At 41.1% G+C, this 17,036-nt stretch overlaps 1 protein-coding gene across 2 annotated transcripts in view; it reads right to left on the bottom strand.

Moving 5' to 3' along the window:
- The window catches only part of CMTM4 (CKLF like MARVEL transmembrane domain containing 4), a 29,141-nt gene extending 16,704 nt beyond the window's left edge, over positions 1 to 12,437 (bottom strand). For both annotated transcript variants that reach the window (XR_016282432.1, XM_089539527.1), the window contains exons 1-2: positions 12,137 to 12,437; positions 2,818 to 2,994 (exon numbers count right to left, since the gene is read on the bottom strand). Coding sequence is in view for 1 of the 2 variants with exons in the window: in XM_089539527.1 (XP_089395653.1) it covers positions 2,818 to 2,994; positions 12,137 to 12,373 (414 nt within the window). In the remaining variant the exon portion in view is untranslated. The remainder of the gene's footprint in view (positions 1 to 2,817; positions 2,995 to 12,136) is intronic.
- Positions 12,438 to 17,036: the final 4,599 nt, after the last annotated feature.

Raw genomic sequence — 17,036 nt, 5'->3', positions numbered from 1 at the left:
TAGAGATAAATTAATAGTTACAATCACCGCATTATCCTTCCACAAAATCATCTCATTTGAGACAGTGTTTCACACCATTACAAATGACTTTTCAAAACACCATTTCTTGGGGCCAAAGTATCTAAAGGTTACTGTTTTGAACTAGACCTCCCAGGATGCCTCAGCCAACATGGGCATTAGGAGTTTTAGCTCCTCCACCAAAAAAATAACATTTCCAAGCTCTAGAGCTTGGATCAATTTCAGAATTCTGTTTGATATATGTATCCTCTACATATGGAATTATGTCATAAATGTATTACAAGGAGAAACAGTTTTACTTTGGCTCATAGCAAAGAGCAGGCCACTTTTCTCATTCCTGGTTTCCTACCTTCTACTCTATATATCTGAACCAGCTATCTTCTCTTCAACATCCTATCTTTCAACACAGAACAATACTCATGCAAATCACTCCTGCATTCCCAGGCTCACACAGTATATATGCACCCAATTTTTCCAGGCAAAGCATTCTCTGAAGATGCCAGGCACAGATGCTGGAGGAACGTCAGAAAGAAACTCTGCTAGAACATGGCCACATAGCCCCCAAAACCCACAAAAAACTACAAACATTTATGCCTGCTAAACCTTTGTAAGATCCTTGGCATTGTTTCCCTTTGCTTCATCCTTTAGATCCTTTGTTAGATGCCCCTAAATACCCTCAACTTAGAAATGGGTCATATTAAAATCCATCATTTTGGACCCAACACTTGCCCCCCGACTTATATATGAGGTTGACTTATAGTCGAATATATACAGCAATAAGAGACATTTGTATTCAAGTAGACTTCCAGTATCAGTCAGCCCCCTGCTATCATTATGCTTGCTGCTTCTTTGCATCCTTTTTGATTATCATCCATACATTCCAGAATTTCTGCTTGAACAGCAAGTCTTCTGAACAGGAACAAAGAACACTTGATGTTTTGTACAACACACTGCTAGCATTAAATACTAAAAAGCAGAGGCCAGCACAGCTAGTACAAGAGTTAAGTGTTCAATATTTTCTAATTAAAAGTATAAGGCTTTCCTGGGCTGAGACATAACATCAAAACATTTGCTGAATCTTACTGTCGTCAGAAATAGCTGTCCTTCATTCTATGAAATCTAACTGAGCCAATGACTTGGGAATGGAGAAAGGGAACTATATCAATTACATTACATAATGGTCTACCTGCAGCAATACAATAATCAAGTACTATGAGTGAATGCAAACTCATTGTGAACATCTGTTCAGAGGTCCATTGCATTCCTTGATGCTACTTGCACAAATCCTTGCAGAGCTGAGTCTATTTGTTGAGAAGCACAAAGGAGAATGGAAATTTCCACTCTTGTGTTTTTTGCAGATTCTCATAGCAAAGCTGTCAATCTAAGACATAAGCAGGACTTCACCTCTCTTTTCCCTTGACAATCTAATATGCCATAAGAGAAGTAATTTACATGCTTCACCTTCCATGTGCTGTATTTTTTTACACTATTTCAGATGGTACACAACTTCCCAATTTTAATAAAACCAGAACACATGCAAAATAAAAAAAATCATTCTACAGCATTTTTCTTTCAATGCTGCTATTGACAATAATTATTTTCATACACAGTAAGGCAAATGTGACCTTGGACAAGTCACACTATCTCAGTCTCAGAGGAAGGAAAAGGCAAACCCTCTCTGAACAAATCTTACCAAGAAAATTCTGTGGGTTTTCTTAGGATCTCCATAAGTCGGAAATGACTTGAAGTCCCACAACAACATCATAAAGGCAAATGAGACAGTTAGACAAGCAGAATCCCAAAATACACTGGTCCTATTTACAGACTAGCAGCAATTAAGGATTACAACTATTAATGACTGGCCTGGTGACTGCTACTGGCTACCAGCAGAGAAAGAGTATCATGACGCTACACCATTTTAACTCTTCCAGGCGTTTAATCAAGCCAAAATGCAACTGCTCTAAGAAAGTGGAATAAACGCTGCTTTATTGGGGGTTTTTTAGAAATTTAAGACCTCATGTTCCAAGCTGCTAGCAGCTCATTCACACCATTAAAAGACTAGAAGACATGTAACGCAAAAGATCAAGTGAGGAGCCACTGATGGTATCTTGGGAGTTGTCAAGAGGAACCAACTGAAAGCCAGGTATACTGCAAGAATCCAATAGAATCCCATCAGCTAGGAAGGCAGCATAAAATGGCATTTTGGATTTGGTTGCTGAATTTTAAATAAGAAATACTGTAGCCATTAGGTACTTGTTCACACTAGCATTAAAAGTATAAGACCACATCCAATAAAAAGGTAACAAACATGTGCCATAAGTGTGAAACAGATAATAAATATATCGGGCATCTCCATGGACACTAAGCAAATAGATTAATTTCAAAATAGGGCCCTGCTGTAAGAACAGTGTATATCAGTGGCTTATTGATTTAAGGGATAACTTAATTTCTACTTAATTTTTAAACCATGTGTTGATATTAAACATAGTCTGAAAACTGCAGGCTGAGTTTTCCTCAAGTGCGAACAATACTTACATTGAGGAAAATCCTGCCTTACACAGGAAAAAATGTTTCTGAACACAATTTCAGCTTTATAGGCTTTAACATCCAATATTTCATAACAGTTATTACACCAGTGAGCTTCATACTGAATAAAAAGCAGCACACATATTCTCTTTGGTGCAAAGAACATTTATGTAAAGTCTCAAGTTTCTGCATGAAGCAAGCAGAGTTTAAAATCCAACCTTCAAATGTTTATTCAGCGATTTTTATAAAGTGAAGGTTTGGATGAGAACTTACTGTAATGTTCCAGTTGATCTGTGGTATTCTTGCATGGAGATTTAAACTGAACATAAGCAACAGAACTCCAGTAACTACTGATGCACTGCAGCTGACAAATTCAAAGAAGTATAGGCCTTCACAAGGGGAACATTCCATGATTGTCTCTATGCAGATGAAGGAAATCAGTGCCAAAACCTAGAGAGAGGAAAATGAGAAAATATAAATAGTTCGGAAACGTTCTGAAAATAGTCAGAAGTTATCCTCAAATGTTCACTAGGATTTTGACAGTCAAGAATGTACAATACAATTTAAACAGGATTCTTTATTTAAATGAAGAAGTCAAGAAGCTTGCATGTGTGATATACCAAAGCATGTATAGAGGCTTCAGTCCTGTGGCCATTTACTTGGGAATATGTTCCCCTGAATTCATTGGGGTGCATCTACACTGTAGAAATAATGCAGACTGATACCACTTTAACTGTTGGGCTACAACTACAGAGGCTAGAAGATCTTGTAAAATGACAATCCCGGGATTCTGTAGGATGGCACTAGAGGATTTAAAATAGCATCAGATAAGGAGCAATGGAGTGGGCGTCTAAACAGCCCAGTTTTGCAGCAAAGTTTCAAGGAAACTGTCCAAAAGCAGGTCTTTTTCATCCTGGAGTAAAGGTTCTTTACCCGGGATTGGGCCAGATCATCTGGATCTGTGTTTAAACAGACAGGATAGGGCCGAATCTTGCCCCAGGTATTTAGCCCTGTGTCGTCTAAACCTGACAACGTGTGGAATCCATAGGACACATTAACCCAAAAGATCACATGACTTCCTCCTACAAAATCAGCTAGTCCAATGTAAGATGGCAGCAGTACATTCACACTTAAATCTTTCCCGCTAAATTTGTTTCCCGGGGAAGCAGGAGTCAGGTCTCAGCTGAGCACATACAAAACTCAAAGGGACATCGTATGGGAGATAAAGCAGAACTGTTCTTCTGAAAAGGCTAGTGCAGTATTTTAAAGCATGCTGTATGTGAGAGTTGGGCAGCTTTGGCCCTCCAGATGTTGTTTAGCCAGCACAGCTGCAGGTGAAGGACTATGAGAGTTGCAAACTAAAAACATCTGGAGGGCTACAACTTCTCCACTACTGGTGTAAATAATCATTAAATCTTTTGCCTTGCTTTTCCCTTGATCATGCCAACTAGTGATGTGCCATGCACTTATCGCTAGAAGAGGTTTCACTGTGGTGGAAAAGCAAAAATGGATGCTATAGTAAGACCAGTATGATGTGGCATTAAGTATAAAACTGTCCTCAATTCTCCAAATCCCTTCATTTATTCAAAAGAATCTAATTTTTCAAGATCCTTTATAGTTGAACTGGATCAAATACTGTAGTGCAACTAATTTTGCTCAAATATTTCACCCCATGCAAAACGATGTTGCTGCACATACAGGCTCTCTCTTTTTTCCTTCATAGTCCCTATGGCTAATCCTGTTCCCAGGAATTCAGGATTTACTCACTTGTAAACATGCTTAGGAGTGAGCTGCAAATGAGCTGTATCTGTTGTACCAGGTATATTTCAGCAAAGCATCCACACTAAATACTACTTGTTGGCATTTAATCAAAATGAGGAGAATTTACTGCAATACATATTTAACCTCAGCAGGAGTCTTTGTAAGGCTCAGTGCCACTACCTTCCCCCTATTCAGTTTGCTGTGTTTTATTTTTTGATAAATTGAGCAACAAAAGCACTAAAAATGGTTCCATTATGATTTCTTTTTTTAAAAAAAAACAGCCTTCCTGTTTATCTGAAAGGGCCTACAAAAAGACTTATTGTGTGGTTCAATGTCATACTAACTCATGATTTTAGAAAACCACTGAATAGTCAACATTTTTCCTGCTTAGGAATACCCACAATATTTCGGTAAGAATGTCACTATACCATAATTTAGTAGCACAGCACAACCAGTAGTCATGTACGGCACTGAAATGTGGGGAGCATTCCATTTACACCTCCTCAAAAGTATTAAAAACCTCTCTCACATTCAAATTTAGATTTACTGTTCTAATTTAGCTTGGCCAGTTCAAAGTAGGTCTCATACCTTGTAAAGTAGATGCATTTCCTCACAGCTAAAGCAGCTGGCACAAATACAAATAGTCTCAATAACAGTCTTTTCAAAGCAGCACTGTTTCTCCAAGAAAAAACTATCTTTTGTCAAAGCAACAAAGAAAATTTATTCATTTCACATCTGTCTGCATCAGGGATGGATTTGCACTAATACTTTATGCATTCAAGTCCTTTAAAAAAAAAAAAGTATTGTACCCATGAAGGCTGCCATCATGTACACAAGGAACCCAAGAAAGAAGTTCATGCAATTTGTTCTGCTAGTGTGATAACTCTCAAAGTGGTTTAAAGAGCACCTTCATGTGTAATTCTTTCTCACAATAAAAAAATATAATGTGAGCCAATCCACTTTTGGGGGGGATTTACGGTACCCATAATTTGTGGTGTACTGTATATACACATGTATAAGGCCTGGGACAGACCGCCCAAAAAGGCTTCCCTCCGGAGGAAAAAGAATCCGGGAAAAGCAGGCAAACGTAACAAATGCGCCAATGTGAAGGAGAAACAGTCTAATAAGGACTGAGCATGCCTGTGGGTATGAAATGGTGGGTGAAAGGGGGAAGTAATGGCTGCAGTTCTCAATAGAGAGTACACCATACTGCAACATTTCATTGTTGGTTTCTCTTAATATCTTGCATACAGATAGTGTCAGTCTTTATATGCCCAGGGTGACCAGATATCCTCCTTTTCCAGGACATAGATTACATTTCAACCTTCTGTCTATGTGGAATCCCAAAATGCCCTCCATTTGCCATGCATTTTTATATTTATATGAGTGTTTTTAGCTTTTATTTGGGCATGCCCTACAATTTTCTTGAATGCCCTACACTTTGCAGTGCCTTGCTCTCCTTTAAAGTTAGGACATCTGGTACATGCCAGGATGGCACTATACACATATGGGAAGGTATTAGTGTCTTCTAGGGAAAATGAGGTTTGCAGGAGTAACCTCACCTCCTGGGGAAAAGAATAGTTGGTGGGAGAGCCTTAGTGCATACCTTGCAGAAACCCAAGGATGGGGAACTGGAAGACCCAAAGGGAAAAAGGAGTGCAATAGAATAAACTGGAAAAGGACAGAGTTCCTGTTTGCCACCCAACAACAAGGAGTGTCATTTTGCCGAAGGGCTAATACAAAATCCAACCATGATTTACCCCTCAAACCCTCACTTATTTAAGATTTAGCATAAGTAAATATCGAGTATCCAACTTCCGGTGCCAGAAGAAGAGAGGAATTTTAATGAGGAAATAATCAGGAGCACAGTGTGGCCTGGAAGGAACCCGTTAGAAAAAGAATTTTAACAGTGCAAAGAAAAGCAGCCATAATCCCAAGAATCCAAAATCTGAACTCTGATGGACCCCCTGGATGCCATGCCTTAAAAGGCAAAATAGTCTATACGTACTGCAAAAACTGAAGCTTGGGTGGAAAAGATGCTGGCCACAATATTAAAAGTACTGCCAGTTTATCAAAATGCTTTGGAGTATCAAGCTTGTGCTGCTGTTTCTAAAGACAGTCCCACATTTACTTTAGGGGAAAAAGCACTGTCTGTGGCTAAGGTACAGCAACAAAAGATATTCCCAAGGGTAAAACAAAAATGATCAATAGACCTCCTGGAAGTTTTACTTTCTACTATTAAGCCACACAGAAGGGTGCAAATATCAAGTTAGTATTATGTGTGAATTATGATTTCTATAAACCCCCCCCCAAAAAAAAACTTTCAGTGATAAATAGAGATGTGGGGTCAAACTAGGAACCGCACAACTAGAAGAATAGCTGTTCTTAAGCGCACAGTATTCCTGTTGCTATTTAATGACTGTATTGACAGTTCAAGTGAAATGCACCACATCAAACCACAAATATGCATTCCATTCATGAAATAATGAACTTAAATAATACTTGAATTGTTGTTATGAGAAAAAAAATCAAAGCCCAAGTTGCCAGACTCGAACACATATCTCTAAGAGTACTTGCTTCAAAGCAAGCACACTAAAGAATGGGAAGCTTAGATAACAGTTGGATTCAGAGCAGAGGGGAGCAACAGCCTAGTGGGCAGAGTAACTAAAAATGGATGTGATATGACATCAGTTAGTGGGTTTCATTTCTGGTCATTTTTCAGTGTTGGGAGTGTTGAAGCAAAGCTGTTGCATTTTACAGTAACAGGTTTCCTTTGGATGGTTTTGGGGACAAAAACAACCCAGAAAAAAAGTGACCTAAGATGTCATGGAGGGGAATAATGTCTGCAAAAAGGGGTTCAAATGCCACATGTGGCCCACAGATTGTACTTTCCCCATCCTTTTGGAGAGAAACAACTGAAAATTCAATGAATAAATAACTAGGAACCAGACATCTTGACATCGATGCCAAGACATATTCTAGAACAGATTATTAAACAGTGATTTTGTAAACACTTTAGAAGGAATGTTGTAATTACTAAATTAAGAATGGTTTTCTCAAAAACAAGTCACACCACACTAAACTGGTTTATTTCCTTTTTTTATGGAGTTACAAGCTTAGCTGTTCTGTTTGTTTGTTTGTTTGTTTGTTTGTTTGCTGTGAAGGATGTCCTCCCAGACACAGCTCTCCTTCTGCTCCCTGTGCTGGGACCTAAGCCAAGAGGACCAGTTTTTGCAAGCCTGTGGGGTGAAGGCTTTGCAATGGATGTAGAAGGCAATATTATGAGCCTCCTCAAGGCAGAGTAGACATCCTGGAGGTGCCCATCCCAGTCCGGCATCTTGGCACCGAACATGGGACACTTCTTGAAGGGGTCAATCGAGGACATGGCTGTGCTATTAAGAAGGTAGAGGGGCAGAGATGAAGAATACTCCAGAAAGCCAAAGTCAAACCATAAATGTGTAGAGAGATCTTGTAGCACCTTTGAGACTCACTGAAAGAAAGAAGTGGGCAGCATGAGCTTTCACAGACATCAGTCTACTTTCTCAGATGAGTCAAACCATAACGTTTTGGAAGAGAATGGTCAAACAAATCTTGGTCAAAAATGAAAGTTCCTAAGTATTCCAAAGATGCTGCTGTAGCTACAGATGAAAAGGAACTGAGGAACATGGGCAGGAACCAACGGATAGGATTGTATGGAGCTGGGCAGATGCAAAGTCAAAGTCTTTTTTCTAGCTCTAGAAAGTCCCAAATGGTGATCTGCGCAGGCACAGTCACCCATATATGTGTAAGTCACAGAGACCACAAAGAAGAAGCTAAATATTTCAGCTTTGCCTCCCATGCGTTTCAAGATCTTTTCTGCTTTTATTTTAATATAGTACGCTGATCCTAGTTGTCTGACCAGACATCTGTGGCCAAAATAAATACCCCAGAATGAAGCATACTGCAACTGAACACTACTTCCACAATTCTTTTTCACTCTTGCTATTCTTTCCAGCAACTATTTTTCTTCTCTGCCATCTTCTTTTTTGAATGTCTCATTAAGGGTGCTAACAATACTGCCAGAGCTAACATACATGATGCCAGTGAATATCCAGTCTGACAGTGTCCAGTTGAAAAGGAAAGGAAAAATATAAACAGAGGCCATCAGCGTGGATAATGCAACACTGTTATATACAACCATAACATAGAATTCGGGGCATTCAGAATGCAATTGTAAACATACTAAAATAGTTTTATCTGATAGTATGAAAAGGTGGGTGGTGTCCAGTGCAAGCGCAGAACAGAGCACTAGAATGAGCAAGCAATGTGTGTCTAATGCTTTGCCACTACAAACAATACATTATTGGTTCAAGCTGTTAATACTGGATCAAAAACTGTGAATGAATTCAGATATATCCAGCTGGTTAAACCATACGTCCACAATTTTAATTTACATAATATATATTCATTATTTCAGGCTCTATAGAAAGTTTACAGACAATTTTTTAAATATCACACTAGAAAAACAATCACATAAAAAAACAATAAAAACTGAAAAGAAGAAAGCAACAGCGGAAAGTAATCAATAACAACAAATACAGCAAGCCCCAGTTTCACATGTTGTGGCAAATAAGTAAAACAGGGTCAGCCAATGGTTTAACCAGGGCTGCACTGACCCAGGTTTGCCATCCAAATGTGGTTTGACTGCAATTCCCAGCATTCCTAACTATTGTCTCTGGGAATCACATTTCAATAACATCTGGCAGGCCAACCAATTCCCAGCCCTGTTTTGAATGAGCCTAGAAATTAGCAGTGTAGGCAGTATAAAACAAATACAGTTGGCCCTCTGGATGCACAGATTTCTTATCCAGAAATTCAACCCTCCATAGTTTGAAAATGTTTTTAAATATACTGTATATACATTTCAAAAAGCAAACCTTGATTTTGCCATTTTATATAAGGGACATCATTTTACCACGTCACTGTATTAAATGTGACTTGAGTATCCACAGATTTTGGTAACTCTGTGTGCGCACGTAGGTGTCCACGAACCAAACCCCAGTGGACAACAAGGGCCCAGTGTATGCCTACGTAAGCCATTCCACCATTTTGTACTGATCCCAAGGAAAAGGGACTCAAAAGCATTTGCACAGACAATGCGACTGCCTTTGGTACAGCAATATGACCCATTAGAATGGCTCCTTTTGGATCAAATTCTGCAGAAGCCACAAACCTCAGTCCATAGTAAGAACTTCAGTCTTACGCTGACAACATGTGAATGTCAACTTCTGACTTTAATATTGAGTCAGTCATATAGAAAAACTGTAGGGTTCATTAAAAAAAAACGCAAAGCCCTACGTTGTAAACATACAAAGGCTCCCTTAAAGATCTGCTCCCTTATAGACAAGTTATTCATGCAGTCTGTAGATTTATGCAAACCAGGGAAATGACTGTGATGAGTATTTGCTGGACAGATAAGAAGCCTCCTACTGCAAACATGAGTACAGGGTCTATTTCTCTATTGCATCCCATTCCAAACAGGAAAGGTTTCCTTTGAGAATAGATGGCCTAGGGACATAGAAAGCTCACTTTTAAATCAAGTCAAGAAGAGGGTGGGAAGAGTCAATGTATTTGTAATGTAAATATTGTCCTTAAAACTGTCTACAAGACTAGTATGCCAACTGAAATGACTTGCTGTGCAGCCTGCATGTGCCCATGTATGCAATAGAAACCTCTGCAGCAAATTACTTCAACATGTTCAATATATTGGCAATAGTACATTCAACCAGATAGCCCATAGCTAACAATTCAAAACAGGCACTCCCTGCCACCATCTATAGAACGCGACATGCTTAAACAAGGTGCGATTCTATAGAGGGAGATACAGATAAACACACAGACAAGTCAAACATTAGCTCTCGACTGCAATTAAAACAAAACCAATACACATCAGGACCTTCTGCAGAGGAATTTTAAAAATCACCTTCTCCTCTTGGCTGAAACAAAGCTGCACAAATGTGTTTTAAATTATGCTTCAAAAGCAAAATGTTTCCACTGTCTGAATTTTTAACATTTCACATGTCACAGTGCTTCAAGTCACAGTGTTTAAGATGCTGAGGAAGTGGACAGACTGAGACAGCTATACCTTTGAATGTGTAAGATGCTTTCCTATAACATGGCAGTGAGCATCCCAAACTGTACAATCCAATCAAATCAAAAGTAGAGGGAAAGACGGTCAAGCAAATCATTTGCATTAAGAACACACATTTCTAAACGTGTTCTAATACCTTGGGCCCCTTTCCAGGGGAAAGGCAGCATACAAAGGAAATCAATATGAAGTAAATTAAAAACCGTCCGTAGGCAGTAGCTAAGAAGGCTAAATTCCCATCTTAGCAGCTGAAGCATAAAACCTCTCTTGATTCTTCTTGCTGCATCTGTTTCTATTCCAACGTAAACAGAAAAAGAGACAAGAATTTTAATGCTGCCGGTCTATGCAACATAGAAAGCATGCGCCTTTGGTTACCAAGGGGCTTCCTTTTAATTAAATATGCCACAATATTCTGTATTATTCTACCTGCTCTACTGGAAGAAAGGCTTTCCTAGGCAAAGCCACTTACCTCACCAGACTCATATAAACAAAGGGTGGATTCATTAGATCTAACTGGCGTTTCTTTACTAGACCCCAGATCCATCAACCAGATTTGCCCAAGTGGGTTTCCATGGCTCAGCCACATTGAGAGCCAGCTCTCCAGAATCACAGCCCAATGATCAAACCACGTTTAGCACCAGAAATGAACTAACTGCCTTTCAGTGGACAAGTACATTCTCCAAGGTGTTCTTCATTTCACCATCGTCATTTAGACCGAGGGGAAATATTCTGTCATTCCTACAGTTTATTAAGTGAAAGCCAGAACCACTTGACATCTCTCCCAATGGATCCCAATGTACTTGGTATCCATCTCTACATTAAATGGAATAAGATAGTGACAGAATGCTCATGGTGGTTGAATCCAAATGAAACATATGCTGCAAACCCAGCTCCCTAACACACCTTGGGACAACAAAAAAGGGATCAGAAGAGGGCCAACGGTTACCTTTCACCGGTTATTTGTTCAACCAGCCACACAGGGGCCTTGCAAAGCCAGATAGGCTCCAGCAAACATGGAGAATGTGGCTTGCTATCTGGCTGCTCCCTTACACTCCCTGAGCCAGATCTTTAGCCAGCAGGACGAAATCTGAGGATAAGGAAGGAGAAATATCTAATGCCTGCCAGACTCTCTCTCAGTTATACTTGACTTCAGAGTCACACTCTCTCAGCCTCAGGCATATTCAGCCTCAGAGTCACTCTTTCTTAGTCACACTTAACCTCAGAGTCACACTTTCTTGGAATCACACTTTAACCTCAGTCACACCCTCTCAGCCTCCGTCTGTCAGCTTCCGAGTCGCACTCTCTCAGCCTCAGAGTCGCACTCTCTCAGCCTCAGAGTCGCACTCTCTCAGCCTCAGAGTCACACTCTCTCAGCCTCCGTCTCTGTCAGCCCCGGAGTCCTACTCAGCCTTTTGGCTGAAGGGTGGGGTATACATACTATACATAAATCAATCCTCAGCCTCAGAGTCCCACTTTCTTAGAGTCACATTTAGCCACAGCCACACGCTCTCAGCCTCATACTTAACTCCAGGGTGCCACTCTCTCAGCCCCAGAGCCATTCCAACAGAGCCATACTCAGAGCCCCAGACTCATGCTGGGCCACTCTCTTTCCCGCCTCCTCCTGGGGGGAAGCCCTCCCTAATAAGCCCATGACAGAGACGGGGCCGAGGGGCTCCTGCTGCTGCTGCTGCTGCCGCTACGCACCGCCTGGGCGACCTTGATCCTGCCGGGGGCGCTGCGGAGGTATCGGGCGTCGCAGCGGAGGCTGCTGCTGCTGCTGCTGCTTCCCCGGGGGAGGAGGAGGAGGCTGCGGAGGCCGCTGCTCTGCCGGACGGGCTCCGTGGTGGGCTGGTAGGGGCTGCTGCTGCTGCTGGCGCCGGAGATCATGGAGCTGCTGGAGGCCGCCTCCTCGCCCTCCAGATCCTCCGGGGCCCCCCTCATGGCGCCGCGGAGGGCCAGGCCCAGCACCAGGCACCAGGCACCGGTCCCCGCCTGGCGCTGGCCTGGGCTGCGGACGAGGAGGAGAGGCTCTGGAGCCCTCCCTCCGCTGGGCCCGCCTCTTCCTCGGCGGCGGAAAGGGAGGAAGCAGGAGCAGCAGGCCTAGGCTCCCTTCCCTGAGTCTCGCAGGAGGCAGAAAGGAAGGAAGGAAGGCTCTTTCCACACCGGGAACCGCCTTTTTTCACCACACTTTCTTAACCCCCACGGCTCCTTGCTGTGGAATTCTGGGAAGTGTCGTTCCTTGTCGCCCCCTTCACTTGCCCCCTTTGTATGGAATTCTGGGAAGTGTAGTTTTCTTGTGGCTCTGCTTTAACCGCCAAGGGATCCTTTGTATGCAGTTCAGGCAACTCTTAAGTTTGTTTTTGGCCCCGACTTGGGCTCCTGCTGTGGAATTCTGGGAAATGTAGTTTAACGTTGTCAGTTTCCGGGGAATTTCCCAGAATGTGGGTAGTTTGACCTCTTCCTGTTACTTTTCTGGGCTTTCGAATTCCCCATTGATTTGAATAATTTAATCTCTTTCCATTACTTTTTCCAGGTCTTCAAAAGCCCTTCCAGCTCCCAAAGGCTCAGGATGGAAACATACAATCAATGACATTCATTGGCAGTGTGACAAAACCATAATGTGGCTTTGCTTTTAAAGTCATTCCACATTGTGGATATATCCTAATAGTGGTTGTTTTTGCCATTATCCAGCCATTTAAATCTAACCCCACCTTGTGATAAAACTGTCATCAGAACCTGTCATTCAAGAGGTTTGTATATTTTTAGTAACTGTGATGGAATTTATCTTTGTTGCCGTCATTTTCTATGCCCTCCCAAGTCTTAGCCTTCTTCCGATCTCTTAACTGCAGTCTCCATTTAGGTTAATGGCTGAGCCAAGGTTTAGGAAATCTTTCATCTGATCTTGGAAGCCAAGCCGGGTCGGAGCAAGTTAAAATTTAGATAGGAATAGCAGGGATCTCTAAGAAGGTCCAGGAAAGAATCCGGCCTGAAACTCTGAAGAGCTGCGCCTGTCATCACTTGGCAGTCTTCAGATAAACCAGTGGTCCAAGCCACACTGCAGAAAGAATCCGGTTTGAGACCGCTTTAACTTCCCTGGCTCAATGCTAGGGAATTCAGGGAACTGTAGTTTGGTGAGACATTTAGCCTTCTCTATCAGACAGCGCTGGTGCCAAAAACAAACCACAATTCCCTTTATCTGCCAAGGCAGATAAAGCAGTCTCAAACTGGATCATTTTTGCAGCATATTTTGGACCCAACTCAGCCTCTGGTTTCCAGCTTCTCGCTGACTTAACAAAAAAAGACTCTCCTGACAGCAGTCTAATTTAATAGATTTGTATGTATACAAGGTTGTTTCTGCAAGCTTAAGTACAAACTCAAGTGGAACATGTTCTTGGAAGAACCATGCACTGCAATTCTGAGACTCCCTTCCTGGCTTTGGTTGGTGAACTGCGGGTTTCTAGCAGTTCCAACAAGCCTAAACTGTGCCTAGTCCTGGTTTAAAATAGTCTCAGAGGTGTACAATTTTAGCAAACAGGTGCTGTGAGCTATATAGCAGAGGAAAGGCCTGGCAAAACCACCTCTGAGTATTCCTTGCGTAAGAAAACTATGCAGTTCACAGGGTCTCTGTAAGTTGACAGGTAACTTGAAGGCATGCACACATACATATAGACACACACAGGGAAAAAAGGTATTAATATGGTACTTAAAAGTCAGAAACTCGGTCTAGACTGAACGTTTCCATGTCGGGGTACAATTACAGAAATGAGCTTGTTCCAAATGGCAGCCTAACTCCCGACAGTGGCGGCAATTGCCAGGTTTTCTCATTTTGCATTCTTAAAAGGATGTGCGGACTGTAATGGAAACAGATTAAAAGCATCAGAGAAAATTCAGTCAGGTTAGAGAAGCAGTCAAACTGCCTTTGAAATAGGTGGATAATACAAAACAAGATATATTTTCCAAATAGCCAAGTATATTTTCTTGTAGAGAGTTAGAGTGTTAGATTAGGACTCTGGGAGACCAGGGATTGAATCCCTGCTCAGACATGGAAACCCAGTGGGTGACCTTGCGCATGTCACACTCTCTCAGCCTCAGAGGAAGGCAAAGGCAAACCCCCTCTGAACGAATTCCACCAAGAAAGTCCCATGATAGGTTCACCTTAGTTGCCGTAAGTCAGAAATGACTTGAAGGCTCACAACAACAACACACTTTCTATGAAGACCATGGCCTGTTACAGACTGCCAAAATAAAGCTGCTTCGGGTCTCTTTGGAGGTATGCTGTTTAAATGATGCATGCCTCCTGAGAATCCAGAAGCTGCACCAAAGCTGCACTCCAGTGCTTAGGAATGGAGTGTGGCTTTGGTGTGACCTCCGGACTCTTAGGACCCATGCATCATTTAAATAGCATACCTCCAAAGAGGCCCGAAGCAGCTTTATTTTGGCAGTCTCTAACAGGCCCATATTTAAACTAAAATAATTTATGATATACAGTACTCCTGGAGATGTAGTTCAGGGTATACAGAGTTCCAGTACACGTGCTAAAGGCCTTATAGACGACATTATCTTAGCACTCCAGGCCAGTAGAAACGGTCTGTTAATGGGTAATAAGCAGAGAAGCTTTGCAAAAACCTACACATCTTGTTCAAAAAGAAAATGTCATGTTCTCCAGGCTGCATTTCAGGTGAACATTGCTCAAAGATCAGATACACTGCTTCTTCATATATCAGTTTCCAAGTTCCTTATTTTAAGTATACATCTTTTTTTTCAGGGCCGACGCAAGTCTCACACATTTGCGGTTGACCTCAAATAATCTTTAAAATGATTTATATGGGCAAAACATACCCTTTAAACGTATTTTGGAAACAAACATTTGGCCTGTTACATTAATAGGAACATGATTTTTTAAAAAGAAAAAAATTAGAGACCTAAATTATGTAAATCTCCTTCAAGAGCACTATCTGCTAGCCTAAGAAATGGTTATTTCTGTCAGCCATCATAGATCAAATTCTTTGTTATGAGCTTGAGTCTGCTTTTCCTCTTTCACTGTGAACATATTTTATTGAGTGTAACACAAGAATAAAGACCGGCTTGAGCTACTGGCAAAACAGCTTATTTATTTCCTGATTTCTTTTTCCCAAGGTATACCCTAGCTAGCTTCCTCAGTTGGAAACAAATGAGCATACAAGAGAAACTCATGGCTGAAGAATATAAATGAATACATAAAGCACATTAAAAATCCCCAATTTCTACAAAGTACGTATCCTTTCAAAGCGCAAATTCAAATACTGTATATATTTGTCTGTTTTAAAATCTCTGTGTGAAAATCCATGGCTAATAGGGTTATAAATATTAGAACAATGCAGAGAAAAACAGAAGACACTCTTCAGGATGGCTTTGGAAAGAGATGAAAGCCAGAAAATCACATGAAAATGTGAGATGGGGGCTGTTAATTTAGGTGAGATCAAAAGCTGCATGATCCAAAGAACCTCCAGGGTTTTTTCTTTTCCTCCTGTCAGCGCCATGCATTTTCACTGAAGCATTTGGTATTAAATTGCAGATGAATTTCACTGCAGTTTCCATTGCTTTCATATTTAAAGCAACTAAAAATTATTAAAATCAGTTGCTTAGCAAGAAGCCAAAACACACCCATTCCTTTATTTCTTGGACTGTCCAGTTCACTGAGGACATCAATGGCAGAAAGAAAGGTTAGAAGAAAGAGAGATAGATTTGCAGTACATTGTAATGGCACAACGTGAAATGATCCAGTCAACCTTCCACTGATGGCTGGCACCTTCCAATGTGCAGAATGATGTGTGCTGCTCTCCACTACAACCCCAGCCTCTGGCCACAACAGATGTATCAATGTCGCGATGAGGACCCATCCAGACTAATTGTTAATTCAAGGACTATAGTCGAGAGAGGAAGAGACCCTTCACATAAACACCCTGAAACTTAGAACCAATCTTCCATCAAAGAAGCAAACCAGAGCTGGATCTCTTCATGTCCAATGTATTCAGTACTGCTAGTTTCTCATTTGCATGAGGCACGAAGGAGGACAAGTTGCTAACCTGCAACTACAGTTCTTCAAGTGGTCATTTGTGATATATTTATTATGCTCACAATCCAGCATAACAACAGCAGCAGCACACAAAATACAATATGCAGTTTAAAAACTCATAAAAATAAAAATACAGATATACCTAAAAAATACAGATAATCAGAGGACAGAGCCCAGCTCATCTTGACAAAGACCAACTAGAAATTAAACTACTAATCTGTAGCGCAAGTCATTACCTGTTGGATTTTAATTGCTGCTGCATAAAATTTAGCTACTTTATGTGTTATAGTAGGATTAATGTCTGAAAGCAGGGGGGAAACTGTCTGAACATCCTGGATGTTTGTGGAGTATTGGCAAAATAAGGATCAGTTCATAGGTCTTTATAGTGTAGACACTAAAAAAAGAGTACATGTTTCCCCAATTCTATTTGACCAGAACCACAGGAGCAATGTCTTTCCAGATATGGGCTCTTCCTATACTGTCCTTCAAGGAGAGGTGAAATAAGAACATGTACTTGAATGGAAAGTACTGGGAACATCCAATAGGGAA

This window comes from Sceloporus occidentalis, unplaced genomic scaffold (assembly GCF_023333645.1).
Source record: "Sceloporus occidentalis isolate IW3139 unplaced genomic scaffold, rSceOcc1.0.p SCAF_10, whole genome shotgun sequence".
Lineage (NCBI taxonomy): Eukaryota > Metazoa > Chordata > Lepidosauria > Squamata > Phrynosomatidae > Sceloporus > Sceloporus occidentalis.
This window is presented reverse-complemented; position numbering and strand designations above follow the sequence as displayed.